General features: G+C 42.3%; 1 protein-coding gene across 1 annotated transcript in view; it reads right to left on the bottom strand.

Moving 5' to 3' along the window:
- Positions 1-844: 844 nt before the first annotated feature.
- The window catches only part of LOC117374076 (probable G-protein coupled receptor 153), a 64,232-nt gene continuing 44,699 nt past the window's right edge, over positions 845-20,377 (bottom strand). Inside the window, exons 3-6 of the mRNA XM_033970224.2 lie at positions 19,032-19,461; positions 8,600-8,789; positions 4,277-4,461; positions 845-2,401 (exon numbers count right to left, since the gene is read on the bottom strand). Of these exons, the coding sequence (XP_033826115.1) occupies positions 1,613-2,401; positions 4,277-4,461; positions 8,600-8,789; positions 19,032-19,461 (1,594 nt within the window). The 3' untranslated portion in view covers positions 845-1,612. The remainder of the gene's footprint in view (positions 2,402-4,276; positions 4,462-8,599; positions 8,790-19,031; positions 19,462-20,377) is intronic.

Raw genomic sequence — 20,377 nt, 5'->3', positions numbered from 1 at the left:
TCAGTGACACGTGTGAAACGAAGGAGCTCATTGGTCGCTTATGATTAACAAAAAAAATCACATTTCTCTCACGTCAGATTAAAAGAGTTTAGGCTTCACTCATTGATTCTGCAGAAATCCGCCATGTTTTTCAGCCTCCTGTGGTATTTTTTTCCTTTATTTTTTCCAATACACCGGTGAATCGACTAGTAATGGGACTTTCTGCTGTTTTAGGGGATCTGAATCTTTTGGATCTGTTCATTTCAAAGAGCCGTTCAAAAGTCTGGCTCTTTTACTATAGATTTATATGACAGAAACCAAAGTAAGAACTTATTTTATCTACAAACTAATCACAGAGAGACACGACCAAGACTCAGATGTGTTTAAAATGGTTCAAACTGAGAGTAGGAGTGAGTTTACCCTTTGGAATTATGAATAATCTGGATAAAACACTGCCCTGCAAGAAGAATAATTTAAAAATCTAACTGTTTATGATGCCAAAAATGTTTTTTTTTGTTCACAAACCTCTTACCCGTGTTGCCTGCTTTGCTTCTGACCTGATTTTTGTGTTGGTTCAGCGTTAAATCGGTATAAAATGCAAAAAAATGAGAAGTCAGTGTAAACCCTCAGTCTAATTCGTAGTAAAAAACAAAGTTAAATCTGACAAAAAGTTGATAGATTTAACTTTTTGTCCAGTTGACGGACTTAACTTTGGCTTTTACTACAAAAATGTGAAAGAAAAACATTAAGTTCTTTTAAAAAACGTTAAGGAACTGTTCAAAAGAGCCGACTCGTTCACATAAAGTTCAGTTTAGAAGCAAGAAATAGAAATCCAAATAAGAAATCATGCAAAAATTCCCTTTTGTATCGTTTAATGCTGTGTAAAAATTAAACATCTTCGTGAGCAAAGGTAACACAAGTATTGATATAACCGGACAAGGCCCAACTGAACAAATAAACATCAAAATCATAAAACCCATCACCCGTCGTTTATGCCAGTATTCACATGTTTCATAAAGTTCACATTTGAGTCGTTTATTAGGGCTCTTCACAACTCCCAACTTTCATTTTAAATATTCATTTCATTCAAGAAAGTGACCAAAAGATACTCTGAAACTACGACAGATTACAATCAAAACCAAATCATATATTTCCAAACTTCCGGGCAGTCGTCGGATTTCTATATTTAAACAAATGTGCATTCAATAAAACGCAAAATATGCAAAAAAATAAAGGGAAGTGGAAAAAACTACACTCAAAACAACCAGCTCCCTGTAATCACTTTGCATTTAAGCATCTCGGAGGAAACGACATCAAAACAGCAAAACAAGGAGTGGGGATGTTCACGCTATTTAAAACAGAGTTGTGTCGGTGCCCTCGGAGGAATAACTGCAACCGGAGAAGAAACAGCTGCTCGTCTTTGACCTTAAAAACGGCCTCTGTATAAAAACAATATCAGGCCCATTCATTCCCGTAACCAAAGGCTTCAGAGTCGTAAAGCATTGCATGTTTTCATTGGCAGGATTCGAAATAGGTCAAAGTGGCACGATTCAAAAGTTTCCTCAACCACCGGCGTGCCAAAGGTGGGTCCGAGGTTCAAAAAAATCCCAAGAAAACATCGAAGCGAGACGCCCTACGAGGCAGAGTCCGACTGAAACGTGATGTAGCCCGAAGACGAGGCCGACGGTGTGCTTACGAAACTGTTTGTGCTTCCTTTGCTCTCCGCTTTCTTCAAGTTCTTCGAGTCCGCTGCGGCGCCGGCCCGCACGCTGAGGCTGGTCCTGGGCCGGCCGCCCGGGGACCCGCCCGGAGAGTGGCGCGCTCTCCCGGGTGAAGACCGCTCCCCCTTCGCCTCCTGGTCCGCTTTTACGTCTCCTTTACCTGAAACGCCAACGGTTTTCTTCGAGGCGGGTTTGGGCGATCCTTCCGGGGTGCTACTTCGGCTGTTGCTGCGTTTGTGGTCCCGCCTCAGCACTTGCGGCTCGCGCTCGAAGTCCGTGAGGGGGAAGTGTGGCAGGACGCCGTGGTGCTGATCGTAAACGTTCGGTATATAAAGAATGGCGGATGTGCGTCGCGGGCTCTTCCTCGGGCTCGGTATGGGCGTCTCGTCGATAAAGTTAATGACCTCGTCTCGGCTGAAGCATCGCAGCTCGTCCCCGTAGTACTCCCCTCCGTAGACGACCCTCGGCAGGTGCCTGAGCGAGTTGTCCTCAGAGCGCCGGCGTTTGCGATGCGGGTGCTGGCTCTCCTCGTGGTAGGTCGCCAAGCTGTTCCTGCGCCTCTCGTGGTGTGGTAAGGTGGAGCTGTAGAGGCCACTCACTATCATGTCCTCGGTGGAGCCCCAACGCTGCAGGTAGGAGGGGATCCGGTCGATGGTCCACATGTCGGTTTCGTCGTGGGAGTATCTTCTTGTAGGGGGCACCTGGAGGCAACACAGATCCAGATGTTTAGCTTTTTAAAATAGACCCGCCGCTCGTTTTACAACACAACAGCACAGAATGGAGTAAACAGGCACAGCTCGTGTAATATCTACAGCGTTTATGGTTCAAAAAAGGTTGGAAAATCATCTTTTAGCGAATTCATTCATCCCGTTTCGTTAAATCGAGGGGAAGCTGTAGATATTACAAACGTGACTGTCCGTGATTATCTCAGAGAAACTCATTAGAACACAACCAAAACGTCTGAAAATAAATGCTTTTAAGTAGGTTTTGAGGAGGTTATCTGAAGGATTTATGAAAGGATAGGTCAACTCGTTTTAGTTTGAGGTTCAAGAGTACAGTTTACTGATTGGAAAAGCAATCCGGGAGAGATTTGGACTCGTTTAGGCTTTGTAACGTAGCAACCATGATAATAGAAAAGCCAGAGTTTGCATTGGATCTTGAAGGGGAAGTGTTGATTTAAGACATGCACTTCTGTTTTTTTGGGATGGTACTGTGTCCTTTGGGTTCTTTAAACTTAAACTAAATTGACTTTTTCCTCATTAATTCTCTGTGCAGCTGCCACATTAGTTCCTTCGACAGTATTTCAATGTTCCAGCATGCAGCTTTAGCTCATCTAGGAGTATCGTAACCATCCCTCAGATATCTCTTTGGTCTATTTCATCGTATTATAGTAACTCAGGGTTGTTCTATAGTTAAATACTCACTTTCCATTCTGCTCTGACAACTAGGCAGGAGAGAGAGGGTTTGTAAAGGTCAGGTCAAGAGCCACAAGACTGACATCAGCCTGCCCCCCTCTGGCAGCTTTTAGTAAATGCAGGAGAAATAACAGCAGACCATACAGTAGCATTTAGTGTGTTAGACTGACGACTGGACAGCAGAGGGCAGCACAAGCGTAACAATGGACTCGGATGCAGGACGGAGTGGAGGGGATGGGAGACAGAAGACAAGCAAATAAAGCTGAAGAGGCTTTAGAGAGACCACTTGAGAAGTGCCCTGAGTGCACTTACCAAATGGAGGCGCTGTTTGCAATGACAACAAGGGTGTGGCGGGCGTGAACCCTTCCGCACAGATGACATGAAACACACAGTTTAGCTACTTTTCTTATCACAGGGTTTTGTAATAGTAAATAGACAGTGCATCAGAACAAACTAAAGCTAAAATAACATGGTCGTTTCTACAAAGACACAAAAACGATGGAGGGTGGTTTGACCAGATGCGGTGAAGGCTACTGTATGTATCTCTGTTTTAAGGCTTTTGGAGAACGTGGCAATGATCCAGCACCAAACCAGGCTAAGATTAAAGATTTATAAAGCGACATGGATCCCAAATGAATCTAAAAAGGTCATTATTTCGACCGTAGCGTCCATGGCGTAAGTGCTGTATCAATATTGTGTGGACTGTTTTATTAACCCCCACCAGCCCAGAGACTCACAGTTTTAAGAGATTCTATGACGTTTATGTAAAATCTATGTTTGACTCATGAAGTGGAGGACTCTGGTCTGGCTCTGCTGGATGTAATGAAAGTATTGTCCTTGTTTTGAACATGAGCATACGTTTGCTGTAGCTGTAATATGGGGTTTTATGGATCCTCTTCTCTCTATAGAGCAGTTTATTTCTGATCTTTTGCAGAAGCACATGGAGCATGTGATGAAACTGCAGATGGTCATATTTACCAAACATTCGTCAGCCAGAAACTTTTAGATTTTTCAGATAGAACAAAAATATGTGGCATTTTTGGGGAAATGTAAAATCACAAAATATTCTCAGTATTAAACCTCTGATCTCTTCCATGCATTTTAGCAGCAAAGGTCAATAAAAAGAATTTGACAAGACAAAAGAAAATTAATAAAATATACCTGCAAATACTGCATTTTATCTTCCTGTTGTTCCCTCACTGGATACCCTTGGGGCACCCCCCTTTCTAAGGTTGAGAACTCATACTTGGCATTGCGGTCTACCGCCACCATTTCGGGCGCCGCGCTATAGTCATATGGTCTGTCATATATTAAGTCGGCATGAATTCCTCCGTCTTGGCTGTTTTCTGCAAAGTGCAGAAGAGCACTGGGTCAGAATCAGACAGACTCACAGGACAGACAAACAGACAGAAGAGATAAGAGACACGTCGACTTCTCCATCAGGAAATTTAGAGTGATTTTGAGTGATTTAGAGTGATTTTGAGTGATTTGGAGTGATTTGGAGTGATTTTGAGTGCAGTTTGATGTTTGGGCTCGTCACTATCTTAAGCTCTTTGTGTTTGAGGCAGCGTTTAACAGAGACATACAAAAACCATTAGATTACTATTATTACTGCATTCATGTTCATCAAAGATCAATTGAAGATGGTGTAATTCATGGAAATTTGGAGAGAATGATGAGGAATGGCAGTTGGCGAGAGCAGCCCCAGCCGGCATGCACGTCTTTGAAAGAGGAAAACCGTTTTATACATACAACTGAGATGAGTTATACAAGGCATGTCCTCTGTAAAAAAGCACAAACTGGAAGCGTTATTATCACAGTGGGAGGGGTTTGTGTGAGCTGAGATTCTAACGACAACAGGGGGGGGGTTCAAAAGCAACGACATCGGGAGGGGTCAAAGGGTTCGGAGGGTAGAACAGGAAGAAGGGGTGCGGCTCAAAACAGGCCCATAGCTCATGAAGCAGCATTCACTTTACATATTCAAATTTTGTGTGATTATCATGTGACCTAATTATGACCAGAATCTTGTACGTTTGCATCTGTTTTTACGATCTCTTTTACCTAATATTTACTCATCTCGTATTTTCAAGTTTGAAAATGTCGTTTTTTTGAAGTGACAGAAACAATTTCCTCCGCTAAAGATGAAAGAAAAACGCTGCACGAGCTTTGAAGTCTAGCGTTTGCGATTCATAAAGTCGTAACTCAAACCTTCGTAGATACAAGAAAAGGTTTGTGGTATGTGTTTTTTTAAATGTGTGATTATAAAGTTATTAAAAGAAACAAACAACGTGAGCATCATTTTGTGACTGGAGGGAAATATGACCATCACAATGACATGGAAGTGGTTTTCAGCTTCAGTGAAACTCGTCCTTTTGTTTGAGTGAGGGGCTTTCAGGGCGGAGATTGTCCACTTTAAGTGCAATGAAGTGGAACCAAAACAGCTCTGAGCATTCTCTTTTCATTTTGGAGACATCAGTCTTACAGCACAGCCAGCCAAAGCGCTTTAGAAGAAGAACACGACACAAAAACAAACACACACGAGCTCCGTCGGGCTGCAGATGGTCACATGATAGGTCACATGATAACGTTTGACCACTAAAGCTTCAATCCACAACATGAAGACAAAAGAATGTGTTAAGACAAGATTCAGGCGTTAATCTGAACTGAAAAGAACTGACTGGTCCAGTTTAGTTTGGACGTGCGGAGACCAGTAGGATTTACAGTGATATTCTGTTTTTTTTTTAACCTTTCGTCTAAAACTGCGGCGATTAACCGGAGACATAGAGACTAGTCAATCAGAACGAGACGCTGCAGGTGAATAGGAAAAAAAGTTAAATCTACAGATATCAATTTGAAACTTCTGCTGTAGTTCAGTCACATAAAAGTAAGAAAAAAATGTATTACATGTTTTTCATCATGTCATGTTTTCATATAAAAATGAGGGATTTTATGTGTCAAAACAGCCAAAATGTACTATTTTTGGGACGTTCAAAACAGAAATATGAAAACAACCAGGTTTAAATTTCTTGTGTCTTTTTGTTGACATATTAAATACAAAAAAACAAAAAAAAAAGGGGGGATTTTTATTTATTTTTTTTTTTATTTAGTAGTTGAATAAACAAGATTTGACTGAAAACTGAAAAAATAATCAAATTTCGCCTATTTTTTAAGTTAAAATTGTAATAAATCAGATTTGGAATGAAATATTTTAAAAAATCCTTCTGTATATTTTGTCAAAATCTTGTTACTTCCTAAATTGTAAAGTCTGGTGTGTGTAGGTGTCACTTTAAGAGCCTTATGTCCCTGAAGAAGATGATGCATTTTGAGGAAACTCTGGAAAACATTGGAAACGTTGGAAACTTTGGAGACAGGTTGATTGAATTAAATATTAAAACACCTTACAGTGGTCGAAAGCTTGTATGCTACGAGACCAAACTAACAAAAAAATTGAAAAAAAAAAAAAAGAGTTTCACCTGTAGTGTCTCCCCTTAAAATAATCAAATTTTTGATCATGGTTTCGATTATCTGGACTAGACAGAAGTTTTATTTGTACATTTTATTGAACTAGAAACCTTCAATTATTCTCGTACACTGCCCGGACAAAAAAAAAGTCGCCACCTGGATTTAACTAAGCAAATATGTTTGTGTTCCTGCAGTTGGTCCGGTCCAGGTTCAGCAGAATGAGGTCAGCTGACACCGGAATATACTGAATGACCAGGTTATTACATCAGTGGAGTTTTTCTTCCCTGATGACACGGGCAGATTCCAAGACGACAATGACAGGATTCATCAGGCTCAAATTGTGAAAGAGAGGATCAGGAACATGAGACAGAGAGAGAGGGAGAAGAAGGGAGAGAAAGGGAGGCTGAGAGGGAGAGAGAAAGAAAAGCAGAGAGACAGAGAGAGGGGGTGAGAGAGAGGGAGAAACAGAGGCAGAGAGAGAGAGAGAAACAAAGAGGGAGAGTGAGGGAGGGAGAAATAGAAGCAGAGAGGGAGAGAGAGAGAGACAGTCAGGGAGAGGGAGAGAGGAAGAGGGAGGGAAGGAGAGAGAGAGAAAGCAGAGAGAGGGAGAAACAGGCAGAGAGAGAGTTGTACAGAGAGAGAGACAGAGAAAGAGAGAGAGAAAGAGGGAGAGGGTGGGAGGGAGAGAGAGAGAAATTGAAGCAGAGAGGGAGACAGGGAAAGAGAGAAAGCAGAGAGAGAGGGAGAAACAGAAGCAGAGAGAGAGTTGTACAGACAGAGAGACAGAGAGAGTGATAGAGAGAAAGAGTGAGAGGGAGGGAGGGAGAGAGAAAAAGAGGGAGAGGGTGGGCGGGAGAGAGAGAGAGATTGAAGCAGAGAGGGAGAGAGAGAGGGAAACAGGGAGAGAGAGTAAGCAGAGAGAGAGGGAGAAACAGAGGCAGAGAGAAAGAAAGAGGGAGAGGGAGGGAGGGAGAGAGAGAGGCAGAGGGAGGGAGAAATAGAAGCAGAGATGGAGAGAGAGACAGAGGGGGAGAAAGAGACAGACAGGGAGAGAGAAATAGAAGCAGAGGAGAGAGAGAGAAACAGAGGCAGAGAGAAACAGGGAGAGGGAGGGAGCGAGAAATAGAAGCAGAGAGGGAGAGATAGAGAGGGGGAGGAAGAGAAGCAGAGAGAGGGATAAACAGAAAGAGAGAGACAGAGACTCGACCAGCATCAATGTGAGATCTTGGCGAAGAATTAACGCAACACTGGATGGAAATAAACCTTGTGACGTTGCAGAAGCAAAATCGAAACAATGCCGCAGTGAATGATCAAAAGTAAAGGCGGAACAACCAAATATTAGAGTGTGTGACCTTTTTTTTTTTTTTTTTTTTGGCCAGGCAGTGTATTTCAGCCTTTACTGGTTATTTCTTTTTCCACGTACAATGGAAATAATCACTTGGCTGGTCAATTAATCGAAAAAATAATCACTGAGTAGTCGAACCAGCGACAAAACCTGCTGGAAAAAGCATAAGGGAAGCTACTTGGGTTAGTAACTGTAATCGAAAACCTCAATTTTAAATGATAATACATGAGATTACGGCGTTACTATAAAAGCTACAACCCTGAACAACACTGAAACTCCAGTAATTGAAATTCGTCTGTAGGAAACACCTGCACAAGTGAAGAGAATTCAAAGTGAAATATTGTGGAGGGCTGACCCCTTTTTCCTTGGTCTGTAGCGATTTTCTCATTATATCGACTCCCGGGCCACTGAACCGCGCCGTCCCGGATAATAAATCATACGTGTCACTGTAAATCCTCTGGTCCAGGACAGTCCACCAACACACCAACACTTCGTCGGCCATTTTGAGAGCTTAACCGTCAAATGTCCATGATCGTAATTTCCTTCATTTACTAAATCGTGTGAACTTTTGAGTCTTTGGAAATGGGACGACCATCACGCCATGAGGAACGGAGAGGGCAGAGAGGCGGGTGCAAGGAGGGGGGAGAGGGGGGCGGAGTCCTGGGACATTAACTTACCTTCATCCACGTCGTCGTTGGACATAATGGCCACGCACTTGTCCCATACCATGCGCAGGTCGGCACGGTAACGGTCGCAGGCCCAGAGGAACATGGGTAATAAGATGGACTGGACGATGGAGCACCACAGGACGCACAGGACCATCCAGTTATACGAGCGGTCGAACTTCAGGCTGGTGAAGCTAACCACCTGTGAACACGTGGAAAACACGATTTAGCTTCGCAGGACAATACAATACAAGTGTTGTTTTGAAGATACGCATTTGTTTTGTCTATAATAATCATAAAAATACATAAAATTAGCTAAAAAATACTAAAAAAATCACATTATCATTACATAAATTAAACCTCAAAAATGATATTTGGACTAATATTTTGTTAATTCATACGTTTAAAAGTTTTTTTGTTTGATGAGGCCGTCTCCGTCTGCGCAGATAAAAAACACAAATAGCCGCGCTGCTCTTAAATCATCTAAAAATGGTTCAATCCTCGCTGTCGCCACTAGAGGGAGACACACATATTAGTAAAGTGTTGAAATTTGATGAAACAAATCCTGTACAACGCAAACTTACACATTTCAGAATAAGCAAAGACAACATATGTCGTCTTCCTACTGGTGGAGGCAGGACGACAGCGCCATCTGCAGATGGCGCTGTCGTCCTGCCTCCACCAGTAGGAAGACAGAACCAAAACCGGTTTAAATCAGCAAACCGGACACGTCACAGCGACATCACATGACCTAAATAAATGTAAAGGTAAAACATATTTGCCAGTCGAATCAAGAATGTGTGAATGTGTAATACGTCGTCTTTGCTTATTCTGAAATATGTGCGTTTGCGTTTTGCGTTTCAAACCGTCGACTCCAATTCACGTTCTATTAAAAAATTGTCACTTCTCTCTGATCCTGGGGTTTTTATTTCACTGTTTTGTCTGTGAATCAAAATATGAATCTTAACAGACAAATCAGACGCCTTCTTTCCCCGAGGTCGCTCCTGCTAGCGTTAGCAACAGGTCTCATTGGCAGCGTTGCTAAGCACCGGCTCCCTGCTTAAACCAACGGTGCGGGCAGGAAGAGGCGTTACCTTCAATGGCCTCACTCTGGGTTGGCTCTTTGGTTGCTATGATACTCGCGGTCGGAATTCCAAATACGGAACTCTGCTCCAAAATCACCGTACAGTACAGAATGTGTTCAGACAAATTTACATAAACGTTGGATCGCAGTGTGACTCTGAAGTGCTGTACGTTTGCAATTTGTTTTCTCCCCGACAAAACCCACAATGTCGATGAAACGTTCTGCACCGACAAAGACGCCTACGAAGGTTTGAACTTTGAGAGAGTTTAAACGAGAGAGAAATGTGAGAAAATGTTAACGCCTGTGTGAGAAAAGTGTATAAAGTGTGTGGTGAGGGGTTTGACAGCAAAAAACATACAGAATAATGTAAAAAATAAAGCTGATACTTCGCAGATTTCACGTATTGCGGGTTATTTTTAGAACGCAACCCCCGCGATAAACAACGGACCACTGTATCCGTTTCATCAAGCTTCAATACTTCAATAATGCGTGTGTCTCCCTCTACTGGCAACAGTGAGTAATGAACCATTTTTACATGACTTAAGAGCAGCGCAGCTATTTGTGTTTTATATCCGCTCAGAAAGAGACAGCCTCACCAAACAAAACTACTTTTAAACGTACGAATTGGACAAAATATTGCTTCAAATATCAGTTTGAGGTGTAATTTACAAAATGATAATGTAAAAACACCTAAAAACTAGAATCAAATAAACAAACCGAAGCTCAGATGAACCCGACGGGACGGAGTGAACGTTATAAAACCTTCCTTTACATTACCCAACATCTGCGCTTTGGCCTTACTCTTGCATATTTGTTTTATAACGGCGTAAGTGCATTTGTTTGTGATATTTGCAAACAAAGCTTTTCCCTTTTTCCTATTTCCACGTCTTCATTGTCGTACTCGTGCCTCATGCATTTAAATAGCTCATTACATAAGGTCATAAAGAACGCCGCGGGCTGTTGGGGGACTGGAAATATGAAGTCTCCGAGTCTCTTTGATTCGAACCACGTCATGTATTCTTCATGGGCCGCGGTGAGTCCATTGTGAGTGTATCAGCCGATCTGACAAAGGCGGCGAACAAAGGCGGCGTGTGTCATTGGATGTGACGTCTTCGTCCTTTTCTCCGTTATGAATTATATCATTAATTACACAACTGAGTAATTCTGAGTACGCCGTGGCTTTATTCTTTTAAAACAATTCAGACGGCGACTTCAGACACGTGAGGTTACCCGAGCTGAGTCAGTGCGTTACTCATCGCACTATAAGGACGTTCATGTCCACAGGCGGATTATACGAAGTCTGATTACGGAGAGTGACGTTATTTATTTATTTATTTGACTAAATTGGTCTGCCATCTGCTTGTCCATAGATGTGTTAGTACTTGGATTGGATTTGGAATTTCAACAGAGCAAAGAACAGGTCAGATCTGTAGAGAGGCAGCCCACGCACATCAAGAAAGTGCTGTATGTTCTTCAAGTTTTTTTTCTTTTTTAGCAGGAAAAAACTGCTATTAAATGCAGTTAGTGTAGATGTGTAATTCCATATGGTTAAACGGTCAAGTTTTGTATTGTATTTTATATGGTGCAACAATGGGAAATGTGCAATGTGTGGGATGTGCAATGTGTGGGATGTGCAATGTGTGGGATGTGCAATATGTGGGATGTGCAATGTGTGGAATGTGCAATAAGTGGAATGTGCAATGTGTGGAATGTGCAATGTGTGGAATGTGCAATGAGTGGGATGTGCAATGAGTGGGATGTGCAATGAGTGGGATGTGCAATGAGTGGGATGTGCAATATGTACAATGTGTGAAATGTGCAATGAGTGGGATGTGCAACTATGGGAATTGTGCATTTTTTATTTGACCCCTCTGTGACCCCAGCCCAATGGACAGTATATAAATGTTGTGGGACTCCGTGGGACTCCGTGGGACTCCGTGGGACTCCGTGGGACTCCGTGGGACTCCGTGGGACTCCGGTACAAACCCTGTACTGCCTTTAACTCGACTGTTTCGCTGTAACTGACAATAAAGCTCTACAAAACGATCCCTGTGCCTCTGCGTCTGTTCTTCACGCAACAGAAACCGACATCAGCCCCTGTGATATTTTTTGTTCTTCATTTTTTCAATACAGATGGACCATGAATGTCCCTGACTGTCAATCACAGGCATCTGACAATGGGCTGATTCACCGGTGACCAGACTCTCAGCTTCATAAAGTATCGAACGAGTTTGTTTTCTGGATCCGAGGCAAAGCTCTGAGGCAGAACTCTGGACAGAACAACAGACAGAAAGTGTTTATTTGCTCTTTTCTGACTCATTTTTCATGGAGCTGTTGTTTTCACCCCACAATAATCATTTGTTCCTCAGTTCCTCTGTTTCAGTGATAAACGTGAGTGTGTCTGCAGTGTCCCTGTGCTTTAGCTGTTCACTGGTTTTCTACGACTGTCGGCTTGATTTTCTTGTTTTAGAGTCAGGCACAAACTCCACGTTTAGCAGCACTGTGGAATTTTATATTTCTTATTAAGCTCTAGCAGCAGGGGTCAAAGTGTGACCAGGAAGAAGGTCCACTGCCCTCGACTGTACTGACCCTATTTAGCAAAAAGGTTGGGAACCTCACCTATTACTTATCCTCTCTCTCTCTTTTATGTTCCGCCCTTTCGCTCTTGTTTTCTTAGTTTTCTTTCTTAGTTTTATTACTCACGTACCCATACACACTCTTACACACCTACACTCCTATATAAGAAGAACAGATGCCATCTTTATTGTCTCGTCACCCCCTTAAAACCTGATTTATGATGATTTTAAGACGGTCCCTAATTCCCAGACTCCCACAGCGTAACTAATGAGATGACCGGCTCACACTGTACAAGGGACACAAGTGTGTGCTGTGGGGCTAGTGTTCCTTTATACTCCCAAAATATCATAAAAATACAAGTTTAAACTGCAAAAACATCATAAAAATACAAGTCTAAACTCCCAAAACATTATAGAAATACATGTTTAAACTTCAAAACATTATAAAAATACACGTTTAAACTTCAAAACAGCATAAAAATGCAAGTTTAAACTCCAAAACATAATACAAATCCAATTTTAAACACCCAAAAACATCCTAAAAATGCAAGTTTACACAAAAAAAATCATAAAAATACAAGTTTAAACACCCAAAACATTATAAAAACATGCGTTTAAACTCCAAAACATTATAAAAATACAAGTTTAAACTCCAAAACATCATAAAAATGCAGGTTTAAACTCCAAAACATAAAAATACAGAGCAAATCCCTGGAAATGCTAATATTACATGAAAATGAGCTTTCTTTAAAGTCAGAGCAGGTAACTGTCGCCTGTAAGCCCCTGTACCATAGATTATTTATATAAATGGACATAGCTAACCTGCTAGCTGCCACTTTCCACACAAGAAGTGATCATTCTTCTGGCTTCATCAACTCTGGCTTCAATTCACTTTGCATTGAAAAACTGTGGCTCCTCTCTCTCATTTTGGTCCTTAAATGTTCGTATTAACCCGCTGTACATGATCCTGGTGTTTTTATTCCTTAGTTTTCTTTCTAATATCTTTTATTGTTTGCACTGTCTCTAATATCACAATTTTTTCACTCTTTCGCGCTTTTAGACTTAGTGTTTTGAGCTTTTACAGGAGAAAATGTCTTTAGCTTTACCACTCAATAATAAATTCCAAAGGTTGAGATGTCGTCTACGTAACCTCTGTACCGTCTCCATGGAGACGCACCGGTGGCAGAACCCTCCCATCAAAAAAGAACGAACTGACTCGAAATACACTGTACACTTTTGTACGATTTTAAGACGGTCCCTAATTTCCAGACTCCCGCTGCGTGACTGATGAGATGACCGGCTCACACTGTACAAGGGACATGAGTGTGTGCTGTGGGGCTACTGTTCCATTATACTCCCAAAATATCAGAAAAATACAGCTTTAAACTCCCAAAATATCAGAAAAACACAGCTTTAAACTCCAATATCTTAAAAATACAGGTTTAAACTCCAAACCATAATAAGAATACAGGTTTAAACTCCCAAAACATACAAATCCAAGTTAAAACTCAAAAACATAATAAAAATACAGGTTTAAACTCCAAAAACATTATAAAAATGCACGTTTAAATGCCCAAAACAACATAAAAATGCAAGTTTAAACTCCCAAACATAATAATAATACAAGTTTAAACTGCCAAAAGGATTAAACTCCAAAAATATCATAAAAATACAGAGCAAACCCTTGGAAATGCTAATATTACATGAAAATGAGCTTTCTTTAAAGTCACCCTCAACAGCCTCGCTCCTGATTGGCTCTTTGGTTGCTATGACACTCGCGGTCAGAATTCCAAATATGGATTCTGACTCGCCGCTACAAACTGCTCTGGCCTAGACGAGCTTCATTTGACTGAAGCTGAACACTGTGGATGACGTCACACTTAGTCTTTATACAGACTACGCTCTGCACGAATAAGACACACGATGAACGAGCTCAAATTCTGTTTTTACAACTGTTGGGAATCTTGAAATTACACCAAAAATTGCAAATCTAGTTTTACATTATGCCAGTGAAAATGACAAAAAACAACATTCTATAGCACATATGTCAAACTCAAGGCCCGGGGGCCAGATGTGGCCCGCCACGTCATTTTATGTGGCCCGTGAGAAGGTAAATTAAGGCTTGATTGTCATTTTAAAATAAGTCTATACTGCTTTAATGTGTGTACTGACATTAAATTAATGAGATTTTCCCAACAAGTGACACTGAGAAATATTTGCAAATAATTCTCAAATTGTTCAGGAAGAGGAGAATTGTCGGCGTGGAAAGAAGTTTCAAGAAAGACGCTAAAGGTGAATATAAGTTTGTGCTTTAAGGAGAAAATCTGTATGTTTTTTGTTTTATGAGGCGGAGTCGGTACAATCTACGTCGACATTTTGACACCAAACACAGAGCTAAATATGCAAAAGTCAGACTGCAAGAAAAACAACAAATAGTCCAATAATTAAAAAGCTAAAAAAAAGGCTGTTTTTGAAGAAGTGCTGAAGATGTATATAGATGGGGTAATTTCTGTTGTAATACAGTGAGTCATTGGGTCGAGTCACTAAAAGAAATGATCCGATCCAAAACTTGTGCATTAATGTTTTAAATATTTAATGGCAAAGTACAACGCAATCGATACAGAAATCTAAAATCTCGCCTTCTAAAATCTGAAAACCACCAAAAACTATGACTTCTACCACCTCCCACTTTTGCTCCTCCTTTGCTCCTTCTGCTGCGTCGGCTCCCGTTCAACTTAGCTTTGCGTTTTTATAATTTCTGCCAACTTTCGAAAATCTGAAAAGGCTCCCCGCCGAGACGAGTCCGACGTTTTTCCACTTAGACATAATGACTAAAACACTGTGCATTAGCCGCTCTTAACAAAACGTCAGCCGTTAAAAAGATTGCAATTAAAACGTTCCACTTGGATGAAACATTTGCTGATGCTACTTCCTGCTCTTGTGATAATGCGCTCCACGCCGGCACCGACAGGACGCAGGGTTTGGCAGAGCTTTCGACCGGGGCCGTATAGAAACCCAATGAAACGACACGATCAAAAATGAATGAGAACCCGGGGGCCGATTCTGCATAGCAAATAGAGCGGCTCTGAAAACGAGCTCGTCCTTCTGCTCCGTTATAACGCGCGGCGGGAAAGGATCGGTTTTCCGGGAAGCTCAGAACAGTTCCCCCCTTTGTGAAGTCTGGAGGTGCAGTCTAAACATGATCCTGGTGCTAATCGGTTTGGGCTGAGAGCTGAAAGGGAGACAGCCGCCGGAGAGGACACCAGCGCAGACGTTTATCAGATATTATGATCCAAGCTCCGGGGATGGATTAAGAAACAGGACGTGGAAGTTTGAAATGGAAAAAAGAATGTGTTTTTTTTGTTCTATTTACTTTTAGATGAATAGTTTCAGTTAAATTAAAAAAGAAATGCTAATAAAGTTGATTTATGGCCAAACTGTTGAGCTAAAACTCTGACTTGTGTAGAAAAAGGAAAATGTTAAATCTGACAACTGGACGAAATGTTGCAGGAGTGAAGACTCAGTTCTGGTCCGATTACTGGTGGACTGACTTGAACTGACCAGAACTGACCTGAACTGACCAAAACTTACCGAAACTCACTAGAACTGACCTGAACTGAGTAGAACTGACCTGAACTCAGTAGAACTGACCTGAACTGACCTGAACTGGCCTGAACTGGCCTGAACTGACTAGAACTCACCAGAGAACTGGCCTGAACTGACTAGAACTGGCCAGAGAACTGACCAGAACTGACCTGAACTGACCTGAACTGACCAGAACTGACCTGAACTGACCTGAACTGGCCTGAACTGACTAGAACTGACCTGAACTGACTTGAACTGACCAGAGAACTGACCTGAACTGACCAAAGAACTGACCGTAACTACCAGAAAACTGACCAGACCTGACTGAAGATGCGACTTGGATTAGCAGCGAAATGTTTTCACTCCTACAACGTTTTGTCCACTGATCTGAAGGTTGCCGGTTCGAATCTCGCTCTCGACATAGACCTGATTGTTTGAGCGGTCAGATCCGCTGACCCGCAGTGCGATTCCAGCTCCCACAGATGAACACTGTTGTTGTGTTGTTGGGCAAGACACTAGGCCTGTCACAATAATTAACATCAACTTTTTACTTTGGGCCTTAATATTTCTCAGTTCTTTTTCTTGATTTGTGGTGTTTTTGTTGTAAAGGATAAGATTTGAGCTATGGACGGGTGAATTATTGGCGCATTCTGATATTTACCTTTTTTTTTTTTTTGACTATGAGACTACTAACTTGAGTTAATTAAAACGACATTAAAACATAAGAATTTAAATAATAATAATAAAAACATTTTGAATCCCTGAAGAAGCTTGGAGAACTTTAGCATTATTACAATACATTTACCACAAACTTTGGACTATAGAGCCGCACCAGCTAATTTTTAAAGAAAATACATTTTGTACACAGAAAAGCTGTACTTGAATATAAGCCACATGTCACAAATATGCTGCAACATGAGATATTTACACAGAAAGTTTTGTTTTGAGTTTTAAAACATGCTTTTTTGCAAACTGTGCCTGAAAATCAGCATCAACATGAGAACAGACCTGCATGTTTAGAAAATAAAAAAGCACCAACACGGGCTGTCTGTTTTTACTTCCTCTGAAAGCTTTTGTCGTCTTTTTAAATTGACTAAGTTCTTCTTCTGCCGCCTCCAACGTCACATCATCGGTTCACTGATGCCAAACTTAAGTGCAGAGGCTCTATTTCCTTCTTCAATGCTAAATGTACGTGCAGTAGCTCTATTTCCTTCTTCGATGCTAAATGTACGTGCAGTGGCTCTATTTCCTTCTTTGATGCTAAACGTACGTGCAGTGGCTCTATTTCCTTCTTTGATGCTAAACGTTCGTGCAGTGGCTCTATTTCCTTCTTTGATGCTAAACGTACGTGCAGTGGCTCTATTTCCTTCTTTGATGCTAAACGTTCGTGCAGTGGCTCTATTTCCTTCTTTGATGCTAAATGTACGTGCAGTAGCTCTATTTCCTTCTTTGATGCTAAACGTTCGTGCAGTGGCTCTATTTCCTTCTTTGATGCTAAACGTTCGTGCTGTGGCTCTATTTCCTTCTTTGATGCTAAACATTCGTGCTGTGGCTCTATTTCCTTCTTTGACATCAGACTGATTCCCTTTAACTTAAACGCTGCATTTCTTCGTGTGTTTTCCAAGATGAGGCCGTGGCATGACGCGCCAAATGACAACTCAAAACCAAAACTAGCGTATTCTTCAGCGCATAATCTTTCCTCACGTCTGTCTCACTTTTGCGTTTACGGCTAGAGACTGCCCCGCGGTTGCTGTTAGCCTGTAAAAATCTACAAATTAGCCGCACCTTTGTACATACGCCGCAGGGTTCAAAACGTGGGGGAAAAAGTAGCGGCTTATAGTTTGAAATTTACGGTATTTTGTTTGCAGTGCGGGTTTTGTAGCTCGTGTAGGTTTACGGTTTATTGCTGAGGCTCTGATGTGAGTTCTGTGTTAGCTAACCTTGACAGACAGAAGACAGTTAGCATTCATGCACAGGAGCAGCGTGTCCTACTTAAGCCCCCCGCACACAGACATTAGAGCTGTAATGTAAATAATGCAGTACTGTGGTATAGTTACAGACGCTCGGGGGTTTGACGCAGACCTCAGCCCATTTCTCTCAACTCAATTTTTCATTTTGACCCGGTCTAAGTATTTCACAGGTTCGGTTCAAGGGATCTGGCAATTAACCTCCTTCACACCCAAAGAAAACTGACAGTGAAGTGATGTGTGTGTGTGTGTATGTGTGTGTGCGTGTATGTGAGGGTGGGGGTGTGCGTGTGTGTGTGTGCCCAGTGTCAACCTGCTCCATCTCCTCTGATTATTTAAACATGAGATGCACAAGTTGTGATGGGTGACATTGAGTGCAAGTGTGTGAGTGTGTGTTTACGTGTGTGTGTGTCTATATGGGTGTGTGCGTGTCTATTTGTGTGTGTTTATCTGTGTATGTTTATATATGTGTGTGTGTTTATGCGTATTTGTGTCTGTGTTTATCTGTATGCGTCTATGTGCGTTTGTGTGTATGTGTGTTTATGTCTATACGTGTTTCTGTGTATGTGTGTTTGTGTGTGTATATATGTGTGTCCAAAGGCTCTCATCTTCACCGTTCAATCAAGTCTATTTTCTTTGGTAAAGGTGTAATTGTCAAAACTGTTGCTTTTTTCTGGTTCTTAACATGAAACGACGACATCAGTAGATCAGACTTTTACACTGTGTTTACTCTAAACCACAGGACTGATCTAAACCAGCTGAGTCAAAGAAATGGGACCATCGTTTTCCTGAAGCTCCTCCTCATTATCTTGGCATTTCACCAAAGCGAGAAGCCGATTTTCATTTGTGTTTTTTGAAGAACGGCTCCAGAACATGTTTCACTCTTTGTGTATGACTTGGAGTTCCAGTTTTAGAATAAGTGAGGGGACAAGGGGAAGGTGAAAAGGTGATTTTCTGAGCAAATTAAGCAACATTGCAGAAGCGAAATCGAAACAATGCCACAGCGAATCAAAGCTAAAGGCGGAACAACCAAATATTAGAGTGTGTGACCTTTTTTTTTGGCCAGGCAGTGTGTTTATACCACTCCAGCTTTCATCCCAGCACCAACCAGGCCCAATCCGGCTTAGCCTCCAAGGTCAGACGTGATCACGCCGTCTCAAGGTTGTACAGTTGCTCTTGTTTTCAATGTCATCGTCCTAAACAAAAACATTCCATTAGCTGAAACAACTCACCAGTATCGGGAATCCAGTCAGGAAGTCGTAGATGAAGACGATGCCGCTGATCAGGTAAGTGATTTGCAGTGACGTTTTAAGCGGCTCGGACCCATCGATCGACGACCTGCGTTTTCCCTGAGCGTCCTCCACCACGATCGTCGGAACGTTGAACTTGTTTTTGTCGGCGTTGTGCCCGGCCTGGATGGAGAAGGTCTGGAACAGAGCGATGCCGATGCAGATGACGCCCATGGCCACGCTGCCCCCGATCAGCAGGAGGAAGCAAACGCCGAAGCCCAGGCCGATCTCGGTGACGATGAAGCGGCAGTCGGACGTGTAGAAGCGGTCGATGGTGTCGTGCCAGCCCACGGCCGGAAGAGTGGAGAGGATGAACGAAACCATCCAGATGCCCATGACTGTGTGCACCGCCTGCTTCTTTGTGTTACTCAGCCTGAAAAAGACACATTTACAGCAATTAATGTCATAGTTTAAAGGTTTTACACAATATACGACAACGTTACATATGTTCAGTTTCATATGGTAAGTTTGGGATCTATAAAAAGACAAGTTGACATTTCAGATTTCCAAGGAATATCCAGGAATATTACTCACCAAATCTGTCCGTGGGGAATAAACACTATGGTTTGTACTGATGTTTTGTCATTTTGTCAGTGTGAGCCGGAGAAACGCACAAGGTGTCGGCTTTTTTAGTTTAATATGAGGAGAAGCTGACGCCAAAATAACTGGACATTAAGTTAATAAAGTGAGTGTCCGACAGATGCTGCCGACATCCAAATGGAGCGGTGCTAAAACTCTGCTACTCCTCCTCCTGTTCTGCCCCTTCCTCCTCGGACTACTCCTCCTCTTACCATTCATCCTCTGCCCCTTCCTCCTCCTCTACCCCTTCCTCCTCCTCTAACCACTCTTCCTCTGCCCCCTCCTCCTCTGCCCCTTCGTCCTCTTTTGCCCCCTACTCCTCCTCTGACCCCTCTTCCTCTGACCACTCTTCCTCTGACCACTCTTCCTCTGACCACTCTTCCTCTGACCACTCTTCCTCTGACCACTCCTCCTCTGCCTACTTCTCCTCTGCCCCTTCCTCCTCTTCTGCCAACTCCTCCTCTGCCCACTCCTCCTCTGACCACTCTTCCTCTGACCACTCTTCCTCTGACCACTCTTCCTGACCACTCCTCCTCTAACCACTTATCCTCTGCCCCCTCCTCCTCTGCCCCTTCCTCCTCTTTTGCCCCCTACTCCTCTTCTGCCTACTCCTCCTTTGACCACTCCTCCTCTGACCCCTCCTCCTCTAACCACTCTTCCTCTGACCACTCCTCCTTTGACCAGTCCTCCTCTGCCTACTTCTCCTTTGC

Source organism: Periophthalmus magnuspinnatus, chromosome 7 (genome assembly GCF_009829125.3).
Source record: "Periophthalmus magnuspinnatus isolate fPerMag1 chromosome 7, fPerMag1.2.pri, whole genome shotgun sequence".
NCBI classification, from domain to species: Eukaryota; Metazoa; Chordata; class Actinopteri; order Gobiiformes; family Gobiidae; genus Periophthalmus; species Periophthalmus magnuspinnatus.
This window is presented reverse-complemented; position numbering and strand designations above follow the sequence as displayed.